The sequence below is a fragment of the Canis lupus genome, chromosome 25 (assembly GCF_003254725.2).
Source record: "Canis lupus dingo isolate Sandy chromosome 25, ASM325472v2, whole genome shotgun sequence".
Classification (NCBI taxonomy): Eukaryota; Metazoa; Chordata; class Mammalia; order Carnivora; family Canidae; genus Canis; species Canis lupus.
This window is the reverse complement of record NC_064267.1, coordinates 38,135,002-38,160,365: the sequence shown is the minus strand read 5'-3', so window position 1 is coordinate 38,160,365 and position 25,364 is coordinate 38,135,002. Positions and strand designations below refer to the sequence as shown.

The 25,364-nt window shown below is 37.7% G+C and overlaps 1 protein-coding gene across 11 annotated transcripts in view; it reads left to right on the top strand.

The window, feature by feature from the left end:
• The window catches only part of DOCK10 (dedicator of cytokinesis 10), a 260,529-nt gene that overhangs the window by 157,404 nt on the left and 77,761 nt on the right, over positions 1–25,364 (top strand). For all 11 annotated transcript variants that reach the window (XM_025463245.3, XM_049100910.1, XM_025463242.3 and 8 more), the window contains 9 exons: positions 4,632–4,815; positions 6,081–6,166; positions 6,435–6,518; positions 6,641–6,796; positions 14,125–14,346; positions 14,505–14,627; positions 16,058–16,140; positions 21,713–21,835; positions 24,491–24,570. In XM_025463245.3, coding sequence (XP_025319030.3) covers positions 4,632–4,815; positions 6,081–6,166; positions 6,435–6,518; positions 6,641–6,796; positions 14,125–14,346; positions 14,505–14,627; positions 16,058–16,140; positions 21,713–21,835; positions 24,491–24,570 — 1,141 coding nt within the window. The remainder of the gene's footprint in view (positions 1–4,631; positions 4,816–6,080; positions 6,167–6,434; positions 6,519–6,640; positions 6,797–14,124; positions 14,347–14,504; positions 14,628–16,057; positions 16,141–21,712; positions 21,836–24,490; positions 24,571–25,364) is intronic.

Genomic DNA, 25,364 nt, shown 5'->3' with positions numbered 1-25,364 from the left:
AGAACAAAACAAGTGTAGAACAAGCAGATAAAATGAGTGACACATCTCAAACAATAGGTTCTGATAACATATGCAAGAATAAAATTATAGTTATCACCACATGTGGCTTTATTATACATTATAGTACATATATGTCATGTACACCATATTCTACGTATTTTGTTTGGGTACATTCCCTTGACATTTGGTTCTACATTGGTTTTGGTGGCTCTGTTGGAGTATCTCTTCCAGAACCTTTCCAGATGAATACTGCAGAAACAGACCAGTGTGCTACCACTCATTAGACACATCAGATGGCATGAGGACATATTCACAGTTTCCTGTAGTTTATGAAGCCGTGTAGAGGGACTGTGGTAGGCTTGAGTAGACAAAGTCATTGCATCTGCCACAAAGGACACTGTTTTCAGGGAAACAGGAAGATTGGAGGAACAAAAAAATAATAATACGATCATTTCTTGGTTATCACTGTAATGACGTAATGATCATATTTCAAGATTATTAAAATGTCCCATGGATTTTTCTATTTTTGTCCTTTTTTTTGTTATTTTATATGCCATTATCTTAGAGATCACAGAGAATGAGACAGAAAACCACTTAGGGCATCGTAGTCTTCCCCAGCATAAGCTTCTGTATACGGCAAGTAGTTCTATTTCACTCCAAATAGAAAAAATGATTTGGTTTTTGAGAAGCTGCAAATGGAATATTTATTTCATTGATAAATGCCCCTTTTTGAGAAACAAGGGCTTATTATACTTTGCTCAATATTTTACAAAATATTTTTAATAAAATATGTTTAATAAATGTTGAAGCGGGCAACCGTATTCATTTGGAGCACAGAATGCCATTTAGAAAATAAAGCTTTGTCCATGTTTTGTCATGTTTTGTATCTAGAATTCTTTGAATTCCTTGTCATCTGCATTTGAAAGCAGATTGCAGCTCCATCCACTTTTAATTAATATAATTAATGAAAGCATTTTACATCATTTTACATACCTTTACATTTCCCTGTCCACATTAGTTACGGCATGAGATTAATGAACCAGATTTTTTATCTGTTTTCAAGATAACACTGAGATTTTGCTTGTGTTTAGCCATATGCTAGCCAAAGCTATGCCCTGAGCTCTGAGCATTTTGAGTTTTATCCTCTGTGTCTATTTCTGTTCTTTTTTTGTGAAGGAAAACCATGTCGCCTTTTACATTTGCTCTCAACCAAGTTGTCTTTGCCCTTAGATCCTCTACGTCAGGGCAGACTGCTAGTGGCTTTATGGACTTCCTTCACCAGAACCTCCAAGAGTGTGCATCAGAGTGTATGGAGGGTGTCTGCCCACACCTCCTGAGGATATCATAGCTTCTAAGAATTTGCATTCTTAAAGAAGCTGCCTAGATGTTTGCTTTGCACACTAAAGTTTGAGGCCATAGCTGCCTTTCTGGCAACCCCCACTCTTTATACTGCAGCCAAAATGGTCTCAAAATGCAGCTCTGACCTTTTATTAGTCAAAGTCATCCTGTCCTTTTGCTCTCATAGAACCCAGGGGGTCCTATGAGTAGAGCAGTATTCTCATATTGCAATAGGATTCCTGTTCACAGGAAGAATTTTTTACTTTTTTTTTCCCAAAGATTTTATTTATTTATAATTTAATTTAGAGAAAGACAGCACAAGTGGGAGGAGGGGCTGATGGAAAAGGAAAGAGAGAGAATCTGAAGCAGACTCCCCCCCAAGTATGAAGTCCAATGTGGGGCTACATCCCATGACCTTGAGATCATAACCTAAGCTGAAATCAAGAGTCAGACATTTAACCAACTGAGCCACCCAGGCTCCCCTTTATACCTTCATTTTATACCTCTTTTTCACCACATTTGCATATGTTTCAGTTTCACATTTGTATGATTAACTGGTTAATGCCTGTCTCCCCTGTTCTGGCAGGGCAGAGACTGTGTCTGCCTCTGCCTAGCACAATATGTGAACACAGTAAACACCTCTTTAAGAACGAATGCTATCGGGATGCCTGTGTGGCTCAGCGGTTGGGCACCTGCCTTCGACTCAGGTCGTGATCCCGGGATCCGGGATCAAGTGCCATATTGGGCTCCCTGTGAGGATCTTGCTTCTCCCTCACTGATGTCTCTGCCTTTCTCTCTCAGTCTGTGTCTCTCATGAATAAATAAATAAATCTTAAAAAAAAGAATGATTGCTATCATTGTACTGAGCACTGAGGATAACCAACCAACCTATGCCCATCTCCAGCTCATAGACTGTTAAACAAGCCAGTCAGTAAGTGACTCATTCCAAGGCAAAGAAATAGTAATACTTGATGAGAATAAAAAAGTATAGGCTGGAGCCAAGAGTTTGTCCTTGGAAGAATCTAGAAAGTGGCATTTAAGGTATGAAGTTCTACAGTGAGTATTACTGCTGGGGTTTTCTTTCAGCTAATTCTTTCTCCTTCAGTGCCTGACTTTTCTTTCTTGAGACGTATGTGTTCCCCCTATCTATTCTCAGCACTGAGAGAATCCATGATGTCCCAGGCCATGACTATCCCTTTGGCACGTGACTGTGCCACGGAGGGGGCAAGGAAGGAGAATAGCATTCACTGAATGTCCTCTTTGCTCCTGGGTCATCTCAGCGGGTGTTAGAGTGTTAGAAGATTATTTCTCTTCTCTGCCACTTGCTACCTGCAGAATCCCAAACACATTTTAATTTATCTCCCCAAGCCTCCATGTTAAATGGAAAAATAAAATTTGTCTCACAGAGTTGTTATGGGATTAAGTGGAATAATGGCTGTGAATGCTCAGCACGGTACCTGGCATCTAGATGACAAGTGTTTAGTAAGTGTCAAATTTGTGGTAGTAATCATGATATTGTGGAACTTGAAAGGAACAAGCTATTTTAGGATAGTCTCTGAGAACATTGCAAAGAAGATATTAATGGGAATATATTAAAAATTATTTTTTCTTGCCACCAAGAATAGCAATCCCATTGTCAAAAAGAATTCTATACTTTGATGTTAAGACATAATCTCACATTATAGTGATACTCTCAACTTATGATTCTTCTCCTATTTGTATTTTACTGGGTTATCTTAAGTACATAGACTTCACTCGGTTATAATTGTGAGTACCCTAATGGCTTCCTAGCAGTATAGGTAAGAGTAGACTACCTGTATCAGAATTATCCGAGAGTGAATTAGAGATGGAATATCAAAGTGCCTTAATTTGCTCTTATGTTCCCTCCACTTTCAGTGGGATTCTCCCATATTGGAACAGTTTACTTTTTTTTATAGATTTCAACTTGGATGCTCCATCCATGGAAGACCAGTATGAAGTAGCTACTCAGTCCCTGAGACCATTTTAATTCTCTGCACTGCACAAAATCTTTATTCCTTCAACCTTTTGTTCATTCACTATTCCCTACAAATGTCAGTTCCCCAAAGATAAGAACTGATCTTATTCCCTTATAAAAGGTGACTGTTGAACACACTGGTACTGAGACCTTCTGTATGACAGCACAGGATATAATGGTGAGCAGAGCTGGCCCGGTCCTCCTAGAGGCAGCCATGAGAGAGACAGATGTTGGTCAAAACAAACAAATGAAAATGAAGAAGTATATAATTCCAAATGGTGATAAGTGCCTAGAAGACAAGACTCTTGCCCTAACTGAGGAATTGAGGAAGGGCTAACTGAGCAAGTATGACTCTGATTGAGATCTGAAGAGTGACAACAAGTCCTCTAGTATGGGGGACAAACATGATGCTGATTGTGTGCAAGCACACACTTGGGGGAAGGGCTGCTTCGAGCCTTGTGACACCAACAAAGCTTGTGACAAGAGCACATTTTCAGGATCTAGAGCACAGCCTCATCAGTTTACCACCAAAGGCAAAGTAGAGATGTGAGGTTAGAGAAAAACCTGGAGTTTGATGAAAAGGCCAGAGCCACCAAAAGGAATGTGGTGTCCTGCCCTGTGGATGTCATGTCCTTTAAAGCCATTGACCAGATGAGAGAGAAAGGAGTCTAAGGCAGAGCCAAGGTTAGCATTAGATATCATCAAGATAAAGAAGAGCCAGTAGAGATGATTGAGAAGTGGTGACCAGTGAAGAAGAAAGAAAATCAGAATCGAGTGTGGTCATGGAAACCAGACACTGACGGATTTCAAGAAGGAGGAAGTGGCCACCATACTAATTCTACTGAAAAGTCAAGGAAGTTACAAAGAAGGAAACATCCCAGCATAGAGTTTGTTAACAACCATGGCAAGTGCTGCCCTGGGTGCGACGGGGCCAAAAGCCCAGCTGGAGTGAGTAGTAGACAGAACACAGGATGAGAAAGTGAAGACAGTGACTCAAATCAACCAGTGAAGTATAGAGTCTATTCCCACAGATACCTGAAGAGGAAAATTGTTAACCACCGTACTCATCCAATCATCAAAAACCTAAATAGAATACCTGTTCATACAAAAAGACTTGAAAAAAAAACAAAACAAAACAATTCATGGCCATCCAAATGCTTCCCTTCTTTTGGCTGATCTTTATGTTACTCTCCCATATGGAAACTCTTCGGAAGTGTGACCCCATAAGAAATGTATCTCACTCTCTAAGACTTACTATCTGGGGTTTTTAATTTCTCTCTTTCTTTTTATACCACAGAATAACAGACTAAGAAAGTATGCCTTTGAATTAAAAATGAATGACCTAACCTATTTTGTGCTGGCGGCTGAGACAGAGTCAGATATGGATGAATGGATCCACACCCTCAACCGCATCCTGCAAATCAGTCCTGAGGGGCCCTCTCAGGGGAGGAGGAGCACAGAGCTTGCAGATCTGGGGCTGGGTGAGAGCACGTGTGTCCACTTCCCTTTGTTTTCAAAGTGTGATCTGCACATTGGGTTCATTTAAGCTGCCAATGACTGTGGTAACTACCACATCTGGCTCATCCACCCCTGAGCTATTTGCCCCAGAAAATCACCCCTAAATCTTGACTTTCACTGAATAGTGAAGGTCGCCACACATATGATTTTGAGTTTACTGGCAATGGTTTGAGGATGGAAGTAATTTGTCAACAGTATCAAAAATATACCCATGTCTGATGGGAGGTTCTTAGATGGGGTAGTTGTATAATAGCCTTTCGTTTCATTTAATTAAAATGATATTATAGAAAGACAAACATGAATTACTTCCTTTTAGTTGAAAGATATCTTTCCAAAAAAAAAAAAAAAAAGAGGTATCTTGTCATCTATGCTTTTTGGCCATACTGAGACCAGCTTATATGTGAAAGTTCCATAAATTTTGTACCATATTAGAGATCTCTATAAGATAAAAAATTTATCTTCTTCTCATCCTCATTACCTCTTAAGATTCTAATTCGTTCTAGGCAAAGAGAAGAGAGCAAGAGAGAGGAAAGGAGAGGTGATATGAAAGGTAGAAAAACAGGTCTATGATCATATGAAAGACAAGTTTACCTTCAGAGTTGGTCACTTCTCCCAAAGGAGAACTATTTTAACATGTTTTGCCCAGCACCATGAGACTTTAGAAACCAGAATCTTTAAATGTCATATGCTATTAAGTAAAAGAGATATAAGGTAATGGGAAAGAAAAGGGTGGTTGACTTTAATACAACTACTATATACAATGGTAGATGTTTTAGGTAAATTCATGATTTACTTAATAATGATCAATGAGAGAATTAATGTTTACAGAGTTTCAGAGAGTTTAACTAACTGAAGCTAGAATGTGGATTTGAAATTGATGGCCTGAGGTGGTCAGAATTATCAAAAATATATACACATATAAGAAAACTTTAGTATGCATTGATAAAGTAAGTCATGACAACCTCAGGTATAAAGGTAGTTAGTATTAGAAGAGTCAAGAATTCTTATGAGCTCAGGGTGGTGTCATGGAAAGAATCTCATCATGACCATCAGGAGGTCTGATTTCCAGGCCCAGATCTTATAACAAAATGGAGTCCTAGAGCCAGGTACAATGAAGGCATCTGCTCACCAACATCCATTCCACATCCAGTTTTGATATGTCACAGCCTAGACAAATGTATTATTCATGAATATTACTTAATGACCTGTCTTGGTGTATCTTTTCAAGATTCGCTGGATAATTCTATAACTTGTGAATGCATGCCAGAGGAAACAGAGTCTTCAGAAAACAGCCCACACCCAGACTTCGCAAAAGTAATAAGGCTGACATTTTGCTATACAAATAATTTGAATTATTTATTAGTAATTGTTTTCATGGAAAAGACGGAAATGTTGTATTTTAAGATTTAGACTACATTTATACAACACTTAAAAAAATAAAAGCATGTTTTGATAAGATTTGCTGAGTATTAATGGATGATATTAAAATAGTGATAATATAGAGCAACTTCTTAGCATGTGGATGGGGCTGGGCTGTATCTGGATACTTAATTACCGAGAGCTAATACAGTTTTCTCTGTAGTACCTCACAGAAACTGAAGAGACTGTCAAAACAACCCGAAATATGGAGAGGCTAAATCTGTTCTCTCTGGATCCAGATATAGATGTAAGTCGGAATTCTAAGCAGACGTGAACTTGATCCACACAATTGGAACACAGTTTATAATTTAGAATTTCTTTTTTTATGACCGGTGTTTGTTGAGAGAGACTTTTAACATTTTTTTTCAGACCTTGAAACTTCAGAAAAAGGACCTTTTAGAAACTGACTCTGGGATCAAACCATTTGAAGAAAAAGCTGCCAAGAGAATCATGATCATTTGTAAAGCTCTCAACTTAAATCTTCAGGGATGTGTTACGGAGAATGAGAATGATCCGATAACGAATGTAAGTTTCCCTCTGTTACATCCTATACAGAACAGCCAATATCATACCCCCCTGGCTGAAATCTTTTCTACTCCTGGTAATTCCAGGGACTGAGTTCACACCCTCTAGTCTACCAGGGAGTATGAATAACAGCATTTTCCACATTACAAAAGTGCACAAGTTCTGAAGTGGAATAGTAAATATACTACCATAAAATTTTCCTCTTACTTTAAAGAAGCAGCTTCGTCAAGGGAGTTTTCTAGGGTCCTTTCCATTAAATCACACAGTGGTTCAGAGTTTCCCAAGATATGGTTTGTTTCTTCTTGGCGGTACCTGAGATGGCCTTTAAATCAAATTTCTTCTTTTAGTATTTATATGCTTATTTGAATGTATATTAGAGAACAGTTTAAACAAAGAAATCAACTCTGTGATTTCATAGCCTTTACTACTGAACACCAGGCTACATAGTGAATCAAGTAAAGTAATATCAGATAAATATTAAGTAATAGTAGACATGGTACATGGAAATGGGGGAAAAAAGGTGTGTCACTGATATTTGGGAACCACCACAGTGCTCATTACATCAACACAAGATTCCTTTTCCTACTAAATGAGCTGTCTTGAGAGTTCTTAGTCTAGGGGATAGTTCTATACCAACTGTAGCAGTATTGATAGGAAGGGAGCATTTTGAGAGCATAAACATTAAAAGTTGAACTACAAAGAAGAAAATAGGAACGCCTGAGTAGCTCAGTTGGCTAAATGTTCAACTCATAGTTTGAGCTCAGGTCATGATCATGAGATCAAGCCCTGCATTGGGCATCACACTCAGTGGGGGGAGTGGGGCGGGTCCTGCTTGGGGACTTTCTTCCTCTCCCTCTACCTCTCCCCCTGCTCCCACACATACTTTCTCTCTCTCTCTCAAATAAATAAATCTTTAAAAAAAAAAAAAAAAAACCAGAAAATAATTGGGATCTCTGGGTGGCTCAGCAGTTTAACGCCTGCCTTTGGCCCAGGGTGTGATCCTGGAGTCCAGAGATTGAGTCCCGCATCGGGTTTCCTGTGTGGAGCCTACTTCTCCCTCTGCCTGTGTCTCTGCCTCTGTCTCTCTCTCTGTGTCTCTCATGAATAAATAAATAAAATCTTTAAAAAAAAACCAGAAAATAAAAATCACACCTAATCCTAACATCAATAAAAAGCAGTGTTATTTATTGGCATGTTCACTTTCATTTTTTTAAAATTCATTCCACTCTAATTTTTCGTAAGTCATCCCTCAATTGTCATCTTTTGCCTCAAAGAAGAAGACTTATTTCTAGATTCATTATATAAGCCACATTTACTTTTAGAAGACAGAACAGCATTAAGTTTTCTCTACAAACTGAGCACACACATCCTGCGCACACCTCTATGACACAGTAATAACAATATGTCAAATGATTGTTGTGCTGATTAAATTAATATATGGAAAGGACTTAGATAATACTTGGTGCGCAGTAAGCAATGATTACATATTTATTGTTAATTTAATATATGGGAAATGGCTTTGTGAATACTATACAATCGACATATCAGTATTTTCAGTGTTATTTGTGAGAGCCCTGTTGACAAGTAAGCTAAAATTGAAATGTGTCACCAGTAAGAATCTTCATCCAGAATGAAACTTTCTCTTATTTTATGATTATAATTGTGCACCAGGTATGTGAGTAAAAGTGATAGCACTGGAAGTCACGATTATTCATTTCTCAGCCAATACTTATTCAGTACACCTATTGAGAGCCAGACTTGTTCTAGGTACTGAGCAAACAGTGGGAGTAGGGGAAAGATAACAACCCTCCTGCCCTTGTAAAGATTGATTCTCTGTGGAAAGAATAAACAGTACATTTTTTTACAGGCCAAATAAATTAACATAATAATCACACATGATTCACAGTTCTTTAAAATGAATCAGTATGTCAGATGTGATACAGAGGAACTGGGAGACAGGTTACTCTGGGTGCCAGGGTCATAGTAGGTGACAGTTGAACAGAGACCCAAAGAGTGAGAAGGATAAAGGTCAGGTGAAGGAAGATATTCTAAGCAGAAGAAAGAACAAGTGTGAACATCTCAAAACTACTAAGTCTTGGCAATTTCTGGGAACAGGAAGCAGATACAGAGGGGAAGGGCGGACAAAGATGATATGGGAGGAACAGTTACAAGGTAAGATAATGTCAGGTATAGGCTGTAGGGAAGAGTTTGGATTTATCCTGAGTGGAGGCTTTAGTGATTTGAAACCCTTTCAAATGGTGTAGTTTCAATTTCTGTTTTTAAAGATCCTACCAGAAAAAAAGGGGGGCGGGGATTGGAGGAAACAAGAGTTGGCCAGGGAGAGTAGATAGGAGGCTACCACCATAGTTCATTGCACAGTTTAGATTAGCACTGGCAAGGAAGAAGGAGAGAAATGGATGGATTTGACTTGATGTTGGGTAAATGGAATGAACAGGTTTTTCTGATCCATTGGATATACAGGATAAAGGGAAGAAATATTTTCAAGGATAAACCTCTGTTTTTTGCTTTGAACACTTCTATGTGTGATGGTGCCATTTACTAAGAGAACAAGACTAGATGAAGAGCAGATTTGGGAGACATTGGCCAAGAATTCCATTATGGGCATGTTAGAGGCCTACTAGATATCCAAATAGAGATATCCATTGGGCAAAGTCAGATACAAGTTTGGAGCTTGAGGGAGTAGCCATGAATGAGACATAAATGTAGAGAAGCCTGGGCCAGACAGAGACCTAGAGAGACACATTTGGGAATTTCTGTATGCATAGAAAAAGGGCCAAAAAACAAATATTTAACAGATGAATAAAGAAGTGACCAAAGAAATCTAAGAAAGAATGGTCACTGAAGTAGAGATAAACCAGAAAAGCATGGCTGATGCCAAGACAGAGTGTCAGCTGTGTGAAATGGTGTTGAATTGCTGAGAGTAACAGCAAGGCAGAGAGGAGCCCAGCAGCTGTGGCAACGTGGAGGATTCCCGGATTCTAGCAGAAATTTCCATATTTCAGAACATAGTTCTTTTTGGGATTAAAATTAAAAAACAAAAACAAAAACAAAACAAAACAGGAAGAAACTTGCTTCTTGAAACTACTTGGAAATATCAGGAAAATGTAACCCAAATCATACTAGCATTTAACCATCTTATTAAATAAAAATGTCGTGTTTTTTGTTTTTGTTTTTGTTTTGTTTTCGTTTTTGTTTTTTTGACAAGGCATAGCCTTAATTGTGATTTAAAAAACCCAACTTAGAAACTGAAACTCGAAGATAATGGGCTTTTCTTTCCAGTGACAGCCATATGACTCCTTCCACATGGATTCCTTTCTTTGTACTAAAACACATGCTCAGAGGTTTAACATTGGTATTTGGGCCAATCTTGCCAAGCATGAGAACATGCCCAAGTTCAGAACCCAGCGTCAGTCTGCCCTTTATGTCTGTAAAGCCAGAGGGACAAGTCAATTTGAGGTGCTTTATTTTTTTTTGAGGTGCTTTAAATGTCCGTATTTGTTTTTACTTTATTTTAAAGTTGATACAAATGTTTTTAAAAAAATAGAAAATTACCTTGTAAAAAATAATTTCATCATGCTTCTAAGCAATAATACAAAAAAAGTAATAAAACAGCCTCACCTAAACTCTACAGTAATTTTTTATGTAATGACATTGTTTATATATTATTCAGTGACACTCTTGTTAATCTACCTGTTTTTAAACTCATCATTTTTAATTCAGGGAACATATTTTTTAAGTTAAACGAAATATTTCTCCAGGTTGCCGAAGAATCAGCTCCTGCATTTAATGAATGAGTTTCTAAAGAGACTCCCTCAAAGAACTTTTCCCTGATGAGGAAACGGTTTTTGACAGCATGTAATCTTTTAGTCAGTCCATTGAAAACCAAATTCAAATTGATGGTTTTCTAGTATAAAATATTTCTTTGAAAATAGCAATTGATTCCAAAACCTGCTTCACAGCAGAGCTATTTGAAAATTTTGCGTTCTTGATTTTTTTTTTTGAGAAAATACAGAACTCTAAACATAAGAAGCCTATGACTTCATTTGTTCAGCTTTCAAGTGCCTGATTAAACAAATCCTTATTGAAAAGCCACTGATTCAAAAAGTAAGATTTGACATTTAAGTTGAAAAGGTGGATTGGAAGAAATAAATGAATCACCATATGAGCTTTAATTTCTGATGGATTATCAAAGTAGGTAATTTATTTCCATTCACCAAGCAGAAATGAAAATCAAAATGCCCCCAATTCACGAAAAATAATAGGATTTTTTCCCTTGACCTTCAATGTGTTTTGAGCTCCTACCTGAGTTATTTTCACATAATTTTTGCATTTGCAACTCTTGGCAGACAACTGCTGCCATAAACCAGAAGTTTTTCTAAACTAAATTAAATGGTAAAATATAAAACTCCCACTTTTTAATTCTCTTATTTTTTAATAATTGGTTGAATTTGATTTTTTGTGTGTAGTTCTGTTTCTAACAGTAAGGAAGCTGGCAAGTACTGCTAATATTAAGGACTTACACTAATAACCCTGTTATAAGCTAGCTAAAGAACTGTTTTAAAGCACATGAGATACCTATCAAACACTCAGTACAATCCACATGATGGATTGTACTCATGAGTGAGTCTGTACAATGATGAACATAATATGTTTTTGTATATAACCTGCTTGTCCACAGAACACATGGTGATAGGCATCCATTCAAAATTAAGTAGCATAAACAAAAGTAAAAATGTTTATTGTAAGCATATTCCATTTTTAGAAGCCTAGAGTTAATGAAATGTAATTATATCTACTTGCATGTGTATGATTATTTGTTTATATCTATACATATGTATAATATGTATGTAGTTACACATGCATGTATTTATTTTGGTCCTCGTTTTATTTAATCTCTATTGCATTTGATGGTTTTCTAGTTGAACATTCCTTCTTTCTTGAATCTTTCGTCTTCTTCTTTTTTTTATTGAATCTTTCTTCTTCAGTTTCTATGATACTCTGGCAGGATTGAACTTGTCATTTTTTTCTTTAAATCTCTCTCCATTCCTCAATCTCCTTTATAAACTTTGAGTTGCTGAGAGTAACAGCAAGGCAGAGAGGAGCCCAGCAGCTGTGGCAACGTGGAGGATTCCCGGGACTCTAGCAGAAATTTCCATATTTCGGAACATACTTTCATCTGGGATTAAAATTTTTTTAAAAATTGTCCTTTGCATGCTGATATTTCCCAGGATGCCCTTCTAATTCTCTTCTCTTTATCTCATGGTAGACAGTAGCCCATATATAAAACTCCCCAGCCTAGCTTCATTCGCTGGGTTTAAGATTCATATCTCCAACTGTGATTGGAATGTCCTAGAGATGACTCTGCACACCATCCAGAACTCACCTCTGTATATTTATCGTATATATTAGTAAATCACATTGACATCCACTTAGTTTGTTATGTACTCAAACCTAGGAGTTTTCTTTTATGCATGCATTCCCCTATAAACACCTCTTTCCACGCCCCTCCACCCCCGGACACGCAGTGGACTTCTGCATCGTTTGGTTGTACCTTCTTAATGTTCCTCAAATGCATTGTCCACAAATGTATCATTTCATGGTCTTTGTATTCTTTCATGACCTTATGGCTTTGTGCATGTCACTCAAGTGACCCTAGGTACCCCTTCTAACCACATCTTTACCTAAATTCTGCTTCTTTAAAACTTAATCAAGGGGACACCTGGGTGGCTCAGTTGGTTAAGTATCTGCCTTCAGCTCAGGTCACCATCTCAGGGTTCTGGGGCTGCGTCTCAAGGTGGGCTGTCTGCTTAGCACAGACTCTGTTTCTCTCTCTGCCTCTCCTCACCACCACTCATACACGTGCTCTCTCTCTGTCTCTCTCTCTCTAATAAATACATAAATCTTAAAAAAAAAAACTCAACCAAGAAACTTTCCCTTTCTTTCCTATCTTCCATTCTCTTCCCATTTTCTCTTTATTTCACATCTCCCCTTTCTTCCATAGCAAGGTGGCTAGAGGTGAAGAGGCAGTTACACAAAGGCTTGGAGTTCACAAGACCTCCAGATTATGGGGGAGCAGAAAGCTATGTGGATGGGACAACTGGGTGGCTCAGCAGTTGGGCGCCTGCCTTCAGCTCAGATTGTGATCCCAGGATCCAGGATCAAGTCCCGCATCAGGCTCCCTGTGAGGAGCCTGCTTATCCCTCTGCCTATGTCTCTGCCTCTCTCTCTCAGTCTGTGTCTCTCATGAATAAATAAATAAATCTTTAAAAAGAAAGAAAAAGAAAGCCATGTGGAGGCACAGAAATGGCTTACACTTGGCCTTTGCAAGATGTGGCGCACTTTGCAGGGCAGTACAGAGAAAGCGATTAGAAAAAGTGGCTATGGTTGGGAGACTGGTTACTTTGAACCAGTAAGTAAACTGAGTAAACAAATAAGCAAATAGGCCAATGATAACAAGAGCCAAGGTTTTCACTATAGGAGGAAAGAGTTATATATAAGTAGGGAGAAGGCTTGAAAAAAGCCTTCCGGATTTGCATTGGAAATACAAGTTTCAACATGAACTCGTGAGTTTTTAATAAATATTCACATACAGATAGATATAAAGAAGTCATTGTAGATGTGGATGGTATGTGTGGACACGTGCATGTGTATGTGTGTGTGTGTCCCAGTAACAATGAGCATAATGAGCACTGAGATCTTGGTTTCTCAATGTCACCCTCACAGAAAGGAACCAGGGCTATATGGACAAATGAATGGACGTTGAAAGTATTAAGATGAACCTACAACCTCTTGTTGAGTCAAGAAGTGCCCCCCCCCCAAATTATGAGGATCTAACAAAACAAACAGGAGCTACCTCTAGCCAAATCTGGGACAATCTGACCATCACTATAAATAATGATACTAAGAGATTAAAATCTATTGAATAAAATAGTAGTAATCTATGTATCTATACTTGTATGTATAAATCAATAAATAAGAAAGGAAAGGTCATAATTACAGTAGAATACCAATGAATAAATGCACAAAAAATGATCACCACCAGAAAATCACCATTGATAGCCATAGTAGTAGGTGATTACAGTGGGAGTTACCAATGGTAAGTTAGGTTTGATGAGTATCTGGACATAGGGGTAACCTCAGAATATATCTCCAAAACTGCTAATCACTTAGCACTTGACATATATTACTGACATTAAAAATATTTTATATAAATAGTAGCAGTTTACTGTTTTAGTAATATACTAAAGAGGCAATTGCAGGTGTAATAATTTTATATCAAAATCATCGATTCTTTCTTTTTCCTGCAGATTGAGCCTTTTTTTGTGAGTGTGGCACTTTATGACCTCAGAGAGAGCAGGAAAATTTCTGCCGATTTTCACGTGGATCTAAATCACACTGCTGTCAGGCAGATGCTCTCAGGGGCTTCGGTGGCTTTGGAAAATGGAAACATTGACACTGTCACTCCCAGACAATCAGAAGAACCTCACATCAAAGGATTTCCAGAGGAATGGCTAAAATTTCCAAAGCAGGTTGCACTTTTGTTTACTTGTGATGGCATAAAAAATGCTTGTTTCTTTGTTCTTACCAAAAGATTACATCAGTTTCCAAAATAAAAATTCTCTTAAAGCTGTCCCTTAAAAAAATGAAATTTTGTAAATGTCTTCAATATGCTTTTCTTTGTACACAGGCTATATTTTCTGTAAGCAATCCCCATTCTGAAATTGTTTTGGTGGCCAAAATAGAAAAAGTACTGATGGGGAACATTGCAAGTGGTGCTGAACCTTACATTAAGAATCCAGACTCCAACAAGGTAATGCATAATCTTTTCCATAAATAACTTCAATTGCTTTCAAGATATAAAATCACTCTCCCTTGATGAATTATCAGGTGTGGTAAAATGTAAGTCTTGAAATAGTCGCTTTTTAGTGAAATGAATATTCATCAGGAAAATTTAAAATGATATATTCTTGATTTATGTTTTTTGACCAAGCAACTTCTGACTTCTGATAATCCATTTGTAGAAATAAGTTTAAATGTGGACAAAACATTAACTCCAAGGATCAAGTATTAGCAATAATGAAAAGTTGGGATTGATCTGACTTAAAAACAAGTGAATACAGTTTACTGATGATGAACTAAGTGATAATTTTATATCATTTTAGATAATTTTATATCAAATTATATTAACACCTAAGTGAAGAAAGAGGAAGTACTGGATGTTCTTTGAGTGGTGGGACTACAGGAAATTTTTTCTTCCCTTTTTTCTTTTTCTTTCTATATATATATATATATATATATATATATATATATATATGGAGAGAGAGAGAGAGAGAGAGAGAGAGCACAAGTGGGGGGTGGGAGGGAGAGGGAGAGAGAATCCCAACTAGACTCCCCCACTGAGTGCAGAGCCTGACATGGGGCTTGATTTCACAACCCTGAGATCATGACCTGGGCAGAAATCAAGAGTCAGTTAACCCACTGAGCCACCCAGGGGCCCCTCTTTCTTTTTTTTCCATAATCATATTTTCTTTAATAATCAAATGTTACTAATTAAGAGAAAATAAATATTAAAAATCTGTATTTTTCACACAAAGGAAATACATCAAGGAAAGAATGCCTAACAATTGAATTGGAGCATGTGTAACCATTTAGGCGGTGTTTAACATATTTATGAGATTCAAGATTTGGCACACTATGATGTGCAGGCCAGATGCACCTGCCACCTGTTTCTGTAAATAAAGTTTTATTTACATAGTCACAGTCCTTCATTTATGGATTATCTATGGCTGCTTTCCTGCTACAGAGGCAGAGTTAGAAGCTGACAAAGACCATGTGGTCCACAAAGCCTCGTATATTTACTGCGTGACCCTTTGCAGAACAAGCCAGCCCCTGCCACCCCAAATAAAAGTATAAGACAGACTGTGAGTGCAAATTTGAAAGCACTTTCCTTTCAATGTTTTAAGGCCTTTCAAGTCTGAAAAAAAAAGGGGGGAATGTTGGCATTCCAAGATAAGGGTGTTTTCTATATTTGAAATTTCCAGAGTGAAAAGAAAGAGCACAATACAGTAAGTCCAACACAGAGGATACCATTTGGCTCTTTCCAAGATAGAACCTGCAGGCCAGCGAGGCCGAATTTCAGAGTTTCAATATAAGATAATATGGAAAAGTATTTATTAGTATTTTACTTGGACAGTTTAAAATTGGTGTTCTAAACAATGTTTTTATTTGTTTTTCCTTCAGTATGCACAAAAGATACTAAAATCCAACAGGCAATTCTTCAGCAAGTTGGGCAAATACCGCATGCCCTTTGCTTGGGCGGTAAGGTAGGTTGACAGCTGCAATCAACAGAACAGTAATGCATTTATAGTCTGCGTTGGAAGCTTCAGTTTAAACACTTTGTTACCCAGTATTTTGTTTTTATAGATTTATTTATTTATTTGAGAAAGGGAACGCACGAGCAGGGTGAGGGCCTGAAGGAGAGAGAAAGAAAAAGAAGCAGACTCCCTGCTGAGCACAGAGCCTTACACTGGGCTTGATCTCATGACCCTGAGATCATGACCTGAGCCAAAGTCAAGAATTGGAGGCTTAACCAATTGAGCCACCCAGGCATCCCCTGGTATTTTTTAATATACCAACACCTAGAAGAATATTACTGTAGTCATTTTCATAAACAGTGCTCCCCAGAAACATATGTTTTACCAGACAATTGAGCAAAACAGCTTATAATATACTGAGGCTATCATGTGAGGGCGTGTGTGTGCATGACCAGATACACTATGGTTTCTTGGTAGGATTGAAGTCATAGTTTGTTTACCATGCATATTTGGTTTAATAAACTCTTGACATTATATCAGTCCTGAGAGTTTGGTGTGCATAAAATTCAGTTGGAAGCACTGTGATTTCTTATACAGCTGCATATTTTCATCTATGTGTAGGGCACGGTGTTATATATGGACATCCAGATGAAACCATCATTTTGATCATTTAAACTCTAATTGATTTTGCTCCTGACTAATATAGCCAAATTTATCAGTACCAGTTCACTCTGGTAGAAATGCTGAGTTCTGTGGACCGTGAGGGTGTAGTCATCCTCCTGGACATATAACCTCTGCATAAAGAATAAGAATTGCTTTTTGGATCTGGTTAAAGATCAATTACTACTGTCCTCCTCAGTCTCTTTGCCTCTTTATGTGTGTAAGAATTTCTTAAAAGAGGATCCACATATGAGTGAAATCAGATGATAATTGTCTTTCTCTGATTGACTTATTTTGCATAGCAAAATACCAAGAAACAGGATCATAGGGGAAGGAAGGGAAAAATAAAATAAGACCAAATCAGAGATGGAGACAAAATGGAGACAAACCATAAGAGACTCTTACTCTAGGAAACAAGCTAATTGTTGCTGGAGGGGTGGTGGTTGTGGGGGATAGAGTAACTGGGTGATGGGCATAAAGGAGGCATATGATGTGATGGTTGTTATATGCAACTGATGATTTACCAAAGTCTACATTTGAAACTAATGATATATTATATGTTAATTAACTGAATTTAAATAAGATAAGATTATTTTTTAAAAAAAGGAAAAACCTGGTACAGATGTAAGGAAAAAAACGGTCAGCAATGTACAAACCAAATGAACTTTAAAAAGTTAATTAGTGCTACAAAGTAAGGCAGCCTCATAAGTGCTCCTCTGAGTATTGGTACCATTGTTTCAATGGCGGTAACTTTAAAATACAGAAAGTTTGCCATTTTTAGGTTTCGTGGTACCCAGGGATGAGCATAATCAGAGTGAATCCACCAATATTTGTTATCATTTTGAGGTTGTTACTTGAAGTTGGGGACAGGTAGATGGGAAGGGAAAGGTGGAAACGTGAGCAGACAGATTTACACCAGGAATGAGTTTGCCCTGAGGCAGCCCCATAATAAGGAGAAAGAGATCCGGCCCAGGAGTTGGACAGACACAGTCCAGATCAGGCCACCACTTAAGAATGGTAACTTCAGGTGAGCTCTCTCTCTGGTTTTCAGGGTCCCATACTCAGAATGAAGCTGACAGCACCTGCCTTGTGGGCAGCAGGTGTGATCTCAGATCCAAAAGCACTTGTCATAGAGTAGGTCACACATGTTACCCTGTCTCTCTTGTGTCCCTCTTCCTGCAGGGCCAGCCAATGCCAGCATATAATGCAAGAACAGATATTATTTGAATATACTGAACCCTTTATGTTGAATATGATTGTTTTTATTTCTCATAAGCTTGCAGAGAAAGGATAACTAGTTCTAATTTGCTGATCAAGCTTTCTCATACTGATAAGAAAACCTGTTGGGGCATGTGAGGCAAGGTATCCCTTGGAAGAGTGAAATACAGCAAATTGCAATGGTGAACATACTTTCTCTTAAAGGATCCAGAATTTTTGTGACGTTTTAGAAGCAGGCATTTGAGAGCCAGAGCGGGTTTTGAAATCTCAATTCTACTTGGTAGTCAAGTGATCTTAGGCAAGTACTCATAGTATGTTTTTACCTGTTTTTTTTTTTTTTCCAAATGTACAAAAGAGGAATGATAATATCTAATTAACTGTCGGGGGATTAATGAGCACAGATATGTACCCAATAAAAGACAGCCATTGTTAGAAGTCACTATTCTTATAGGATTATTAAGTCACCTGTGGAGATAATATTTTCTGCCACAAGTGCCCCTTTCTGGTAAATTTGGAGTAGTGAAGAATAAGGTAGGGACAAGACAGGAAAGAATTATCCCTCACTGAGCAGTAAGAAGAAGAAATAGCAATTGTACTGTGAGGTTGTTTAGTTAAAATATTCTGGAAGAAAGACAGATGAACTTTCTAGGGACACTGACAATATTACTGACCATCAAAGTAATTATGTCTAGGACAGGAAAGCCAACAAAACCACAAGCCCATGCTATATTAGTGCCTGATGAGTGGTTTGGTTGTAGGTTAGGAAACAGGAGACCCCACCAATTTTTGTATATAAATATAAGGCTTACACACAAACATCTCTGACATCTGAGAAAAAAATGGTTAGCAGTACAGTCCTAAAGATTTCATTTTAAACTGCTTGGAATAACTAATCACAAAAATAAGTACAAGATCCAGCCAAAGGAGATTTTAATTTCCCATTTACAATATGGAAATTGCTTCCAGTAAATGGTGACTGAATGAAAGGACGCTCTTGGTCACTCAAGCCATTTTGATATAAAGTAGCCTGCTGACATATTTCAATATTCTATTGATACCACTGGTTGTCTGGCCAGTTTTTTTTTTTCCTACTGTATTTTCTATATTGCAGTTTTCTTTTTTTTTTTTTTTAATTTTTTATTTATTTATGATAGTCACAGAGAGAGAGAGAGAGAGAGAGGCAGAGACATAGGCAGAGGGAGAAGCAGGCTCCATGCACCAGGAGCCTGATGTGGGATTCGATCCCAGGTCTCCAGGATCGCGCCCTGGGCCAAAGGCAGGCACCAAACCGCTGCGCCACCCAGGGATCCCTATATTGCAGTTTTCTTAACAGTATAGCTTCGAGTGTACCCTGAAACACTTTGGCCCTTAAAATCAACAGCCACTCAAAAAGCATAGAATGACAATTTAGCTAATGGCCAGATCCAACCCATCCCACCCGTTGCTGCACACACAGATGCTCATCACTGTGAACATTTTTTCTGAAATTAATTTGGTATGTTTTCTTATTTTTGGCACCAGCTGTACTGCCATTTTACAATTAAAAAATAATCTTTTTTTAGATTCAGATGGCTACAATGGGTATTTTACACTCTTTGATTTGGAAGAAAGTCGGCCCTTACAAATGTGTCATGTTGTTAACAGAAACTCTTTCTGTGCATGTTGCCTCCGCAATCATATGTGCCTAAATTCCCATCAGGACTCTTTGATTTCTTTTAATCCCTCTTACACGACATTCAGGAAGGACCAGCGCACAACCCTGGGTTTTCTTTAAAATTGAACAAAACTAAAATAAAAATGTCATTTTTATATATATTTATTTACAGAAGGCACACAGCGCAACAGCGCCCCCAGCAAATGGTTGTGCAACCTCTGAATCCATCCAAGTGACAAAAACTCAAGTGCATCCCACAGTGGTTCTTTCTGTCTTTTTATACCTCTAATGATTAAATAATTCATTTTTAAAAAACTGTTTGTAAGCTGCCTGACCATTACTCCTATGGTTTACCTTACATTAACCACGAAAAAATACACTCTGTTCTTTCTGTGTATCACAGCTTTTCATGCTGCTTAGGAGTAAGGCTCTCAGGGATACCCAAGCTTCTTTTCCTTCAGGCTGAACCGTGCATTTTCTTCAGTCATACCCCAAATGTCATGGTTGTGAGATTCACCATATACGGATCATTGCCCAATTGTGGCAGCTGGATCGAGGCAAAAACATCCCAGCCATCCTGAAACCATCTGTGTAAATGAGTCAGTTCTCTGTTCTCTTGCCAGTTAGCATATTTATTGAGCAAGGACAGTGTGTATGGCACTGTGTGCAATGCTTCTCCGTGGTGCCATGCCCTTCATTCTCTTAACAATATGTCCAATGTAAGTGAGCTATTTCCAGGACAGAGTTGTGGAAAAAAGCAAAATGAGTTACACAGTTCAGATCTACTGTTACGACCATTTGTAGTGACTGGTTAATTAAAAAAACAAAACAAAACAAAGCAAAATGCTACTCAAGCTCTGTTAAACCTCCTCCTGTGTTGTAAATACATCATGTTGGTTTCAACATGTCACACATACAAAAGCCCTGTATGATATGTAACTAAAAATAATCTTCGAGGTAAGTATTTTCATTCTGCTTCCCCAGTGTTATTTGATAGGGAATCTTTTTCCCCTCATTGAGTACTTAACAGAGAAAAATGAGCAGAAAGGTTAAAGGAGTCTAAAAATATCATTCTGGCCCATTTCCTGTATTATTTGACACCAAAGCTCTACAATCAGATATCTGTCTAAATGGCCACTTCAGCCTGTGTATTGAAATATTTCGTCAACTTAAAGAGTAACAAAATAGTCAAGTTCCATAAGTTAGAAGAAACAAAATTTCAGCAGCTCTGTAACATTAATGAAAAATTAATTACATGTGGGTCTAATGTTTTTGATAGACATGAATTATGATTAATTATGAGGAAGAAACATTAACCTTAAGGTTGCTATGTATACTTGCTTGTATTGCCTGACATTACTATACTATTTGGACAAAAACAATTTGTGTGTTCTAACTAAATCTGTCTGGTTCCAATGAAATGGACCAAGGAAGAAAATAAATGAATCAAGTTTATGGTGCTTTCTTTAATACAAAATTCGGACTCAAGTGTTCTTCATTTTATCTTTGTCTCTGTCCTAAAATTTAGGACATGGGCACATTTATCTACAGGAAAATGCTTCAAGAATCTGGCCCTCTAGACCCACACACAGAACTTTATCCCTTTTCCACTACTTGTAAATTCTGATAGCACCATCCAAACTGAAGTGGCCCAGGCTTGCCCAGAAAATAATGAAAAAAGGACTAACCTGTTCTTATTCCTCCCTTAACACTCCTAGGTTTGATATGTTACTAAACCATAAATAAATGTAGCTGTAATATAGGTGGGCTACTGTCACTGTAAATACTGAATCGAAAATAAAGAATAAGATAACCAAGATAGTATTTAAATGAAACTTCTAAGAAATGTTCTTTTCTTTCTTACTTCATTAGTTCCTGGAGTTTCTTCTATTACAAATGGGGAATTAAATCACTTGTTGTGTTTTCATTTGTTTTAGTTCCTGGAGTTTCTTCTATTACAAATGGGAAATTGAATCATTTGTCTCCTTAAAAACACAACTTGGTAAACAATAACAAATACCAACCTTAACAAATATCATTTTCTTTCAGATCAGTATTTAAGGACAACCAAGGAAGTGTGGACAGAGACTCAAGATTTTCACCGTTGTATAGACAAGAAAGTAGCAAGATTTCAACAGAGGACCTGCTAAAACTAGTGTCAGACTACAGAAGGTAGGGGTTTGGGATACTCTTGAGATTAACATGCATCAGCTACATTGCTACTATTGATTCATTAACTCTGCATAAATAGTACTCGATTACCTGATTCTCGAACATCCAAACTCTTCCAGAAAGTAGATGCTTTACAGATGACCTCACATATGACTGAATGACACAAAAAAGTAAAGTTGCCAGAATTATATGGAAGGAGTGTGAAATATTAAACCATGTCAGTTAACTATTATTGCCATGTAACAGATCACCCCAAAACTTAGTGGCTTAAAAGAACAACATCACTTACTTTCCTGAGTCTATAATTTGAACATGGTTAGGTGAGGAGAGCTTGTCTCTTCTGCACACGTGGCATCAGCCGACAGAGGTCAACCGAAGCCAGGGGATCCACATTCAGGATGGCTCATTTAATGATTGGCAAGTTGACATTGGCTGTTAATTGGGAGCTCAGCTGGAGCTGTGAACTAGTGACCTTCTTCTCCATGGGAGTCTCTCCATGAGATACTATGGCTTCCTCACGGAAGGATAGCTGGCTTCTAAGAGTGTCTCAAGGGACAGAAAAGGATCACTACTAGTTTCTAAAGACCAGGGCCCTGAAACTGTCACAGTAGCATTTCTGGCATAATATGCTGTCAAGCTGTCACATAGCCTAGATTCAAAGAAAGGAGACATAGACACCTCTAGATAGCAGTGTTAAGGAATTTTAGAATTATGTTTTGAATTTCCACAGAGCAATTCATTGTTGTGAATACAATAATTCATAATATTTCTGTCATGCAAATGCTTTTGGAAAAGACAATGAAAGTTGGGGCTAAAAGAAGAAAAATTTCATAGAAGCCACAGCATTTTTTAAATGTGTCACCATGTATTCAACATCTGGTGATGACAAGATCTCTCCTGATAAGCAATCTACCTTAAACTGTTAGCTGCCTCACACCCAAGGGATTCTTGTATACTTTGCTTCTACCCCAGATATTAGCCTTTTACGTCTCTCATCTAAGAATTAACAATCTCCTATCAGTTAAATTTGTTTATCTAAAGCAAAAGTAACACATTACTATGGAACAAACCTGATAATATCTTCAATAGAGAATATGTTTCTATTTAACTAGATGGGAAATTTTCCCAATGTTCCTTCCTTCTTCTGGGAAAAAATACAAACTTTAGAAAGCAAAATAAAGGTGAAAAGTGAAATGTTGGAGGAGATTACTTCTTTGTGATCCTAAGACCACTCCTTATGTGAAGAGACTTCCCCACCCCTTGACTTCATCAAACTTCTTGGTCAAAACTCCTACCATAGTCTTTCCCAAGGATACTGAAGCAACTAAGTGGAAGTGAATCGCATTCTACCTCTTTTTTGCCAATGTACAAAAGTATGAAAAGTTACAATGTGAGTAGAATGAAATGGGCAAAAGATTTGGGGTAATCTACATAAACAGAGAGACTACACTCTCACAAAACCCATGTTGTTCGTGTATAGCAAAGAAAGTTATCTCTCTGGCAATTAGAAGGCACCTAGAATACACAATACCATACTGGTGAAACTAAATTATTTCATGGACACCTCACACTTTATGACATTTATTCTCAGCAGTGTGCTAACAAATGTTGACCATCTGACCCTCGAGGAGGAAGAAACAAATTTGTACTGATGATCAATTTCTGTGATGTAAATTCTCCTACCATTGCTGATTTCAGGCTGCCAGTGGGGTTTCACCAAACACGGGGCTGGGAATATGCACACCGTTATATAACATTTCCACCATACAGATACATGGAAATTTTCTTATGTGGTAAAATGCTTCCTAAGTGATGAATTTTGAGTACTCATTACCTTAGTAGTTAAGATAACTTGTTTAATAGTAAATTGATATAATTTCACCTTTCATAATGACTGTGTTTTACAACTGGCAGGCAAAATAATTGAAAATGTTAACAGTCAGCTCTCACACTCTGGGTTGAACCCACCACTGTAATTACTCTACCTGTTAGGTCTCCTAGAAGGGATAACACTAGAAACGGGTAACCGTTACCAGAACTTTCACCTTCTTACAAAGGACGATAGGTGAGAAGGTTTTGGTAGAGAGGGAGACAACTGGAGTGAATGTGGGGACAGGGAGAGGTGGTGAGAGGGGTCTGCACACATTTATGAAGGAGGGGGAAGGCGGAAGGCCCAAGGTCAGGACAAGGCTCCTTGCCCTTGACTGTTGGTGAAGAGGGAACAAGCAAACTGTCCACTTAGCAATTGTAGCAAAGACCAGCCTGGCCCTCGTGACTTCTTAAAGAGTTTTAAGGAAAGTAAGTCACTTAAACCAGTTCAAATACTAGAACTTTCTGTTAACAAAAAACTATTTACTATATTTACTATTGTACTTGTTAGGCCATTTATATAAATATTACCTGAAATAAGACGCAAATAAACCTAAAACACTCTTCAGAATATCTGTAACTTGATCCTTCACTGATTCCTATCTTTATTGGCAATATTACATAAATTTTAGTTTTCAGTATAAAACCAGCTCAATGAAATCATTCACAAGGTTGTTTAGGGTTGTACTGTTGACTCTTATGAAAGCTCAGAACTATAGTTGACTCTTTTTTCTTGACAATTAGAATAATTCAGTGTGTGCATGTGTTTGTTCCCTACTTTCACAGGGTTGACAGAATAAGCAAAACACAGACCATCCCTGGAAGCCTGGATATTGCCGTTGACAACGTTCCTTTGGAGCATCCAAGTATGATGATGTCATGGTTTGCTTGTAGAGTTCAAAGTAGTTAGTGGTCTTTTGATTTGGTTGGTTGATTTGTTGGTCAGACACTTGGTTAGTTACAATAGTTTGCAAGGGTTTTTCTCGAATTTTAAGATAAATGGAATTTATTATCCTACAGAAATTTGGGGCTTCTTATTTCTCCATTAAGACAGACTATAAGAGTGATAGGACAGAAACTATATTCAGTGTAAACTAATATTTACCTGGTGTGCACCAGGCACCCTGCAAGGTATTAAATCATGTCATTTAATCCTCAAAACCCTGAAGGGTTATAAATGAGAAATCTCAGGTTTAGATAGACTGATGACTGAATCCATAATGGGAGAATTTATATTCCATCCAGTTCCTCTGACTCAAAATACAGGGCTGGTTGCCCCATACTGTGCGCCAAAGGGTTGCTCTGAACACTACGGATGGCCACCCAAGTGGCCACGTAGTAATTATGGCTGGAATATTTATAGACTCTATTATTACACAGAGAGTATGTATCTTCTTCAAAAGTCCTATTTGTGTAAGTGAAAATTTGGATTTTAGAAGGAGCTTTTATTAACTTATAAATAAGAATTTCAGAATTTATTTCATAAGTGACGAGATTGGTTTGTTTTGTTTTGTTACTTCTGATTGTGCATTTTAGTGACTTTCTCGGTGATACAAAAAATGAATAAAGGCATCCTAAAATGAACTACAGAGAGAAGATTATTACACAGGATCTTGCCATCAGCACTATTAAGTTTTTCATTCTTATAATTTTTCCACAA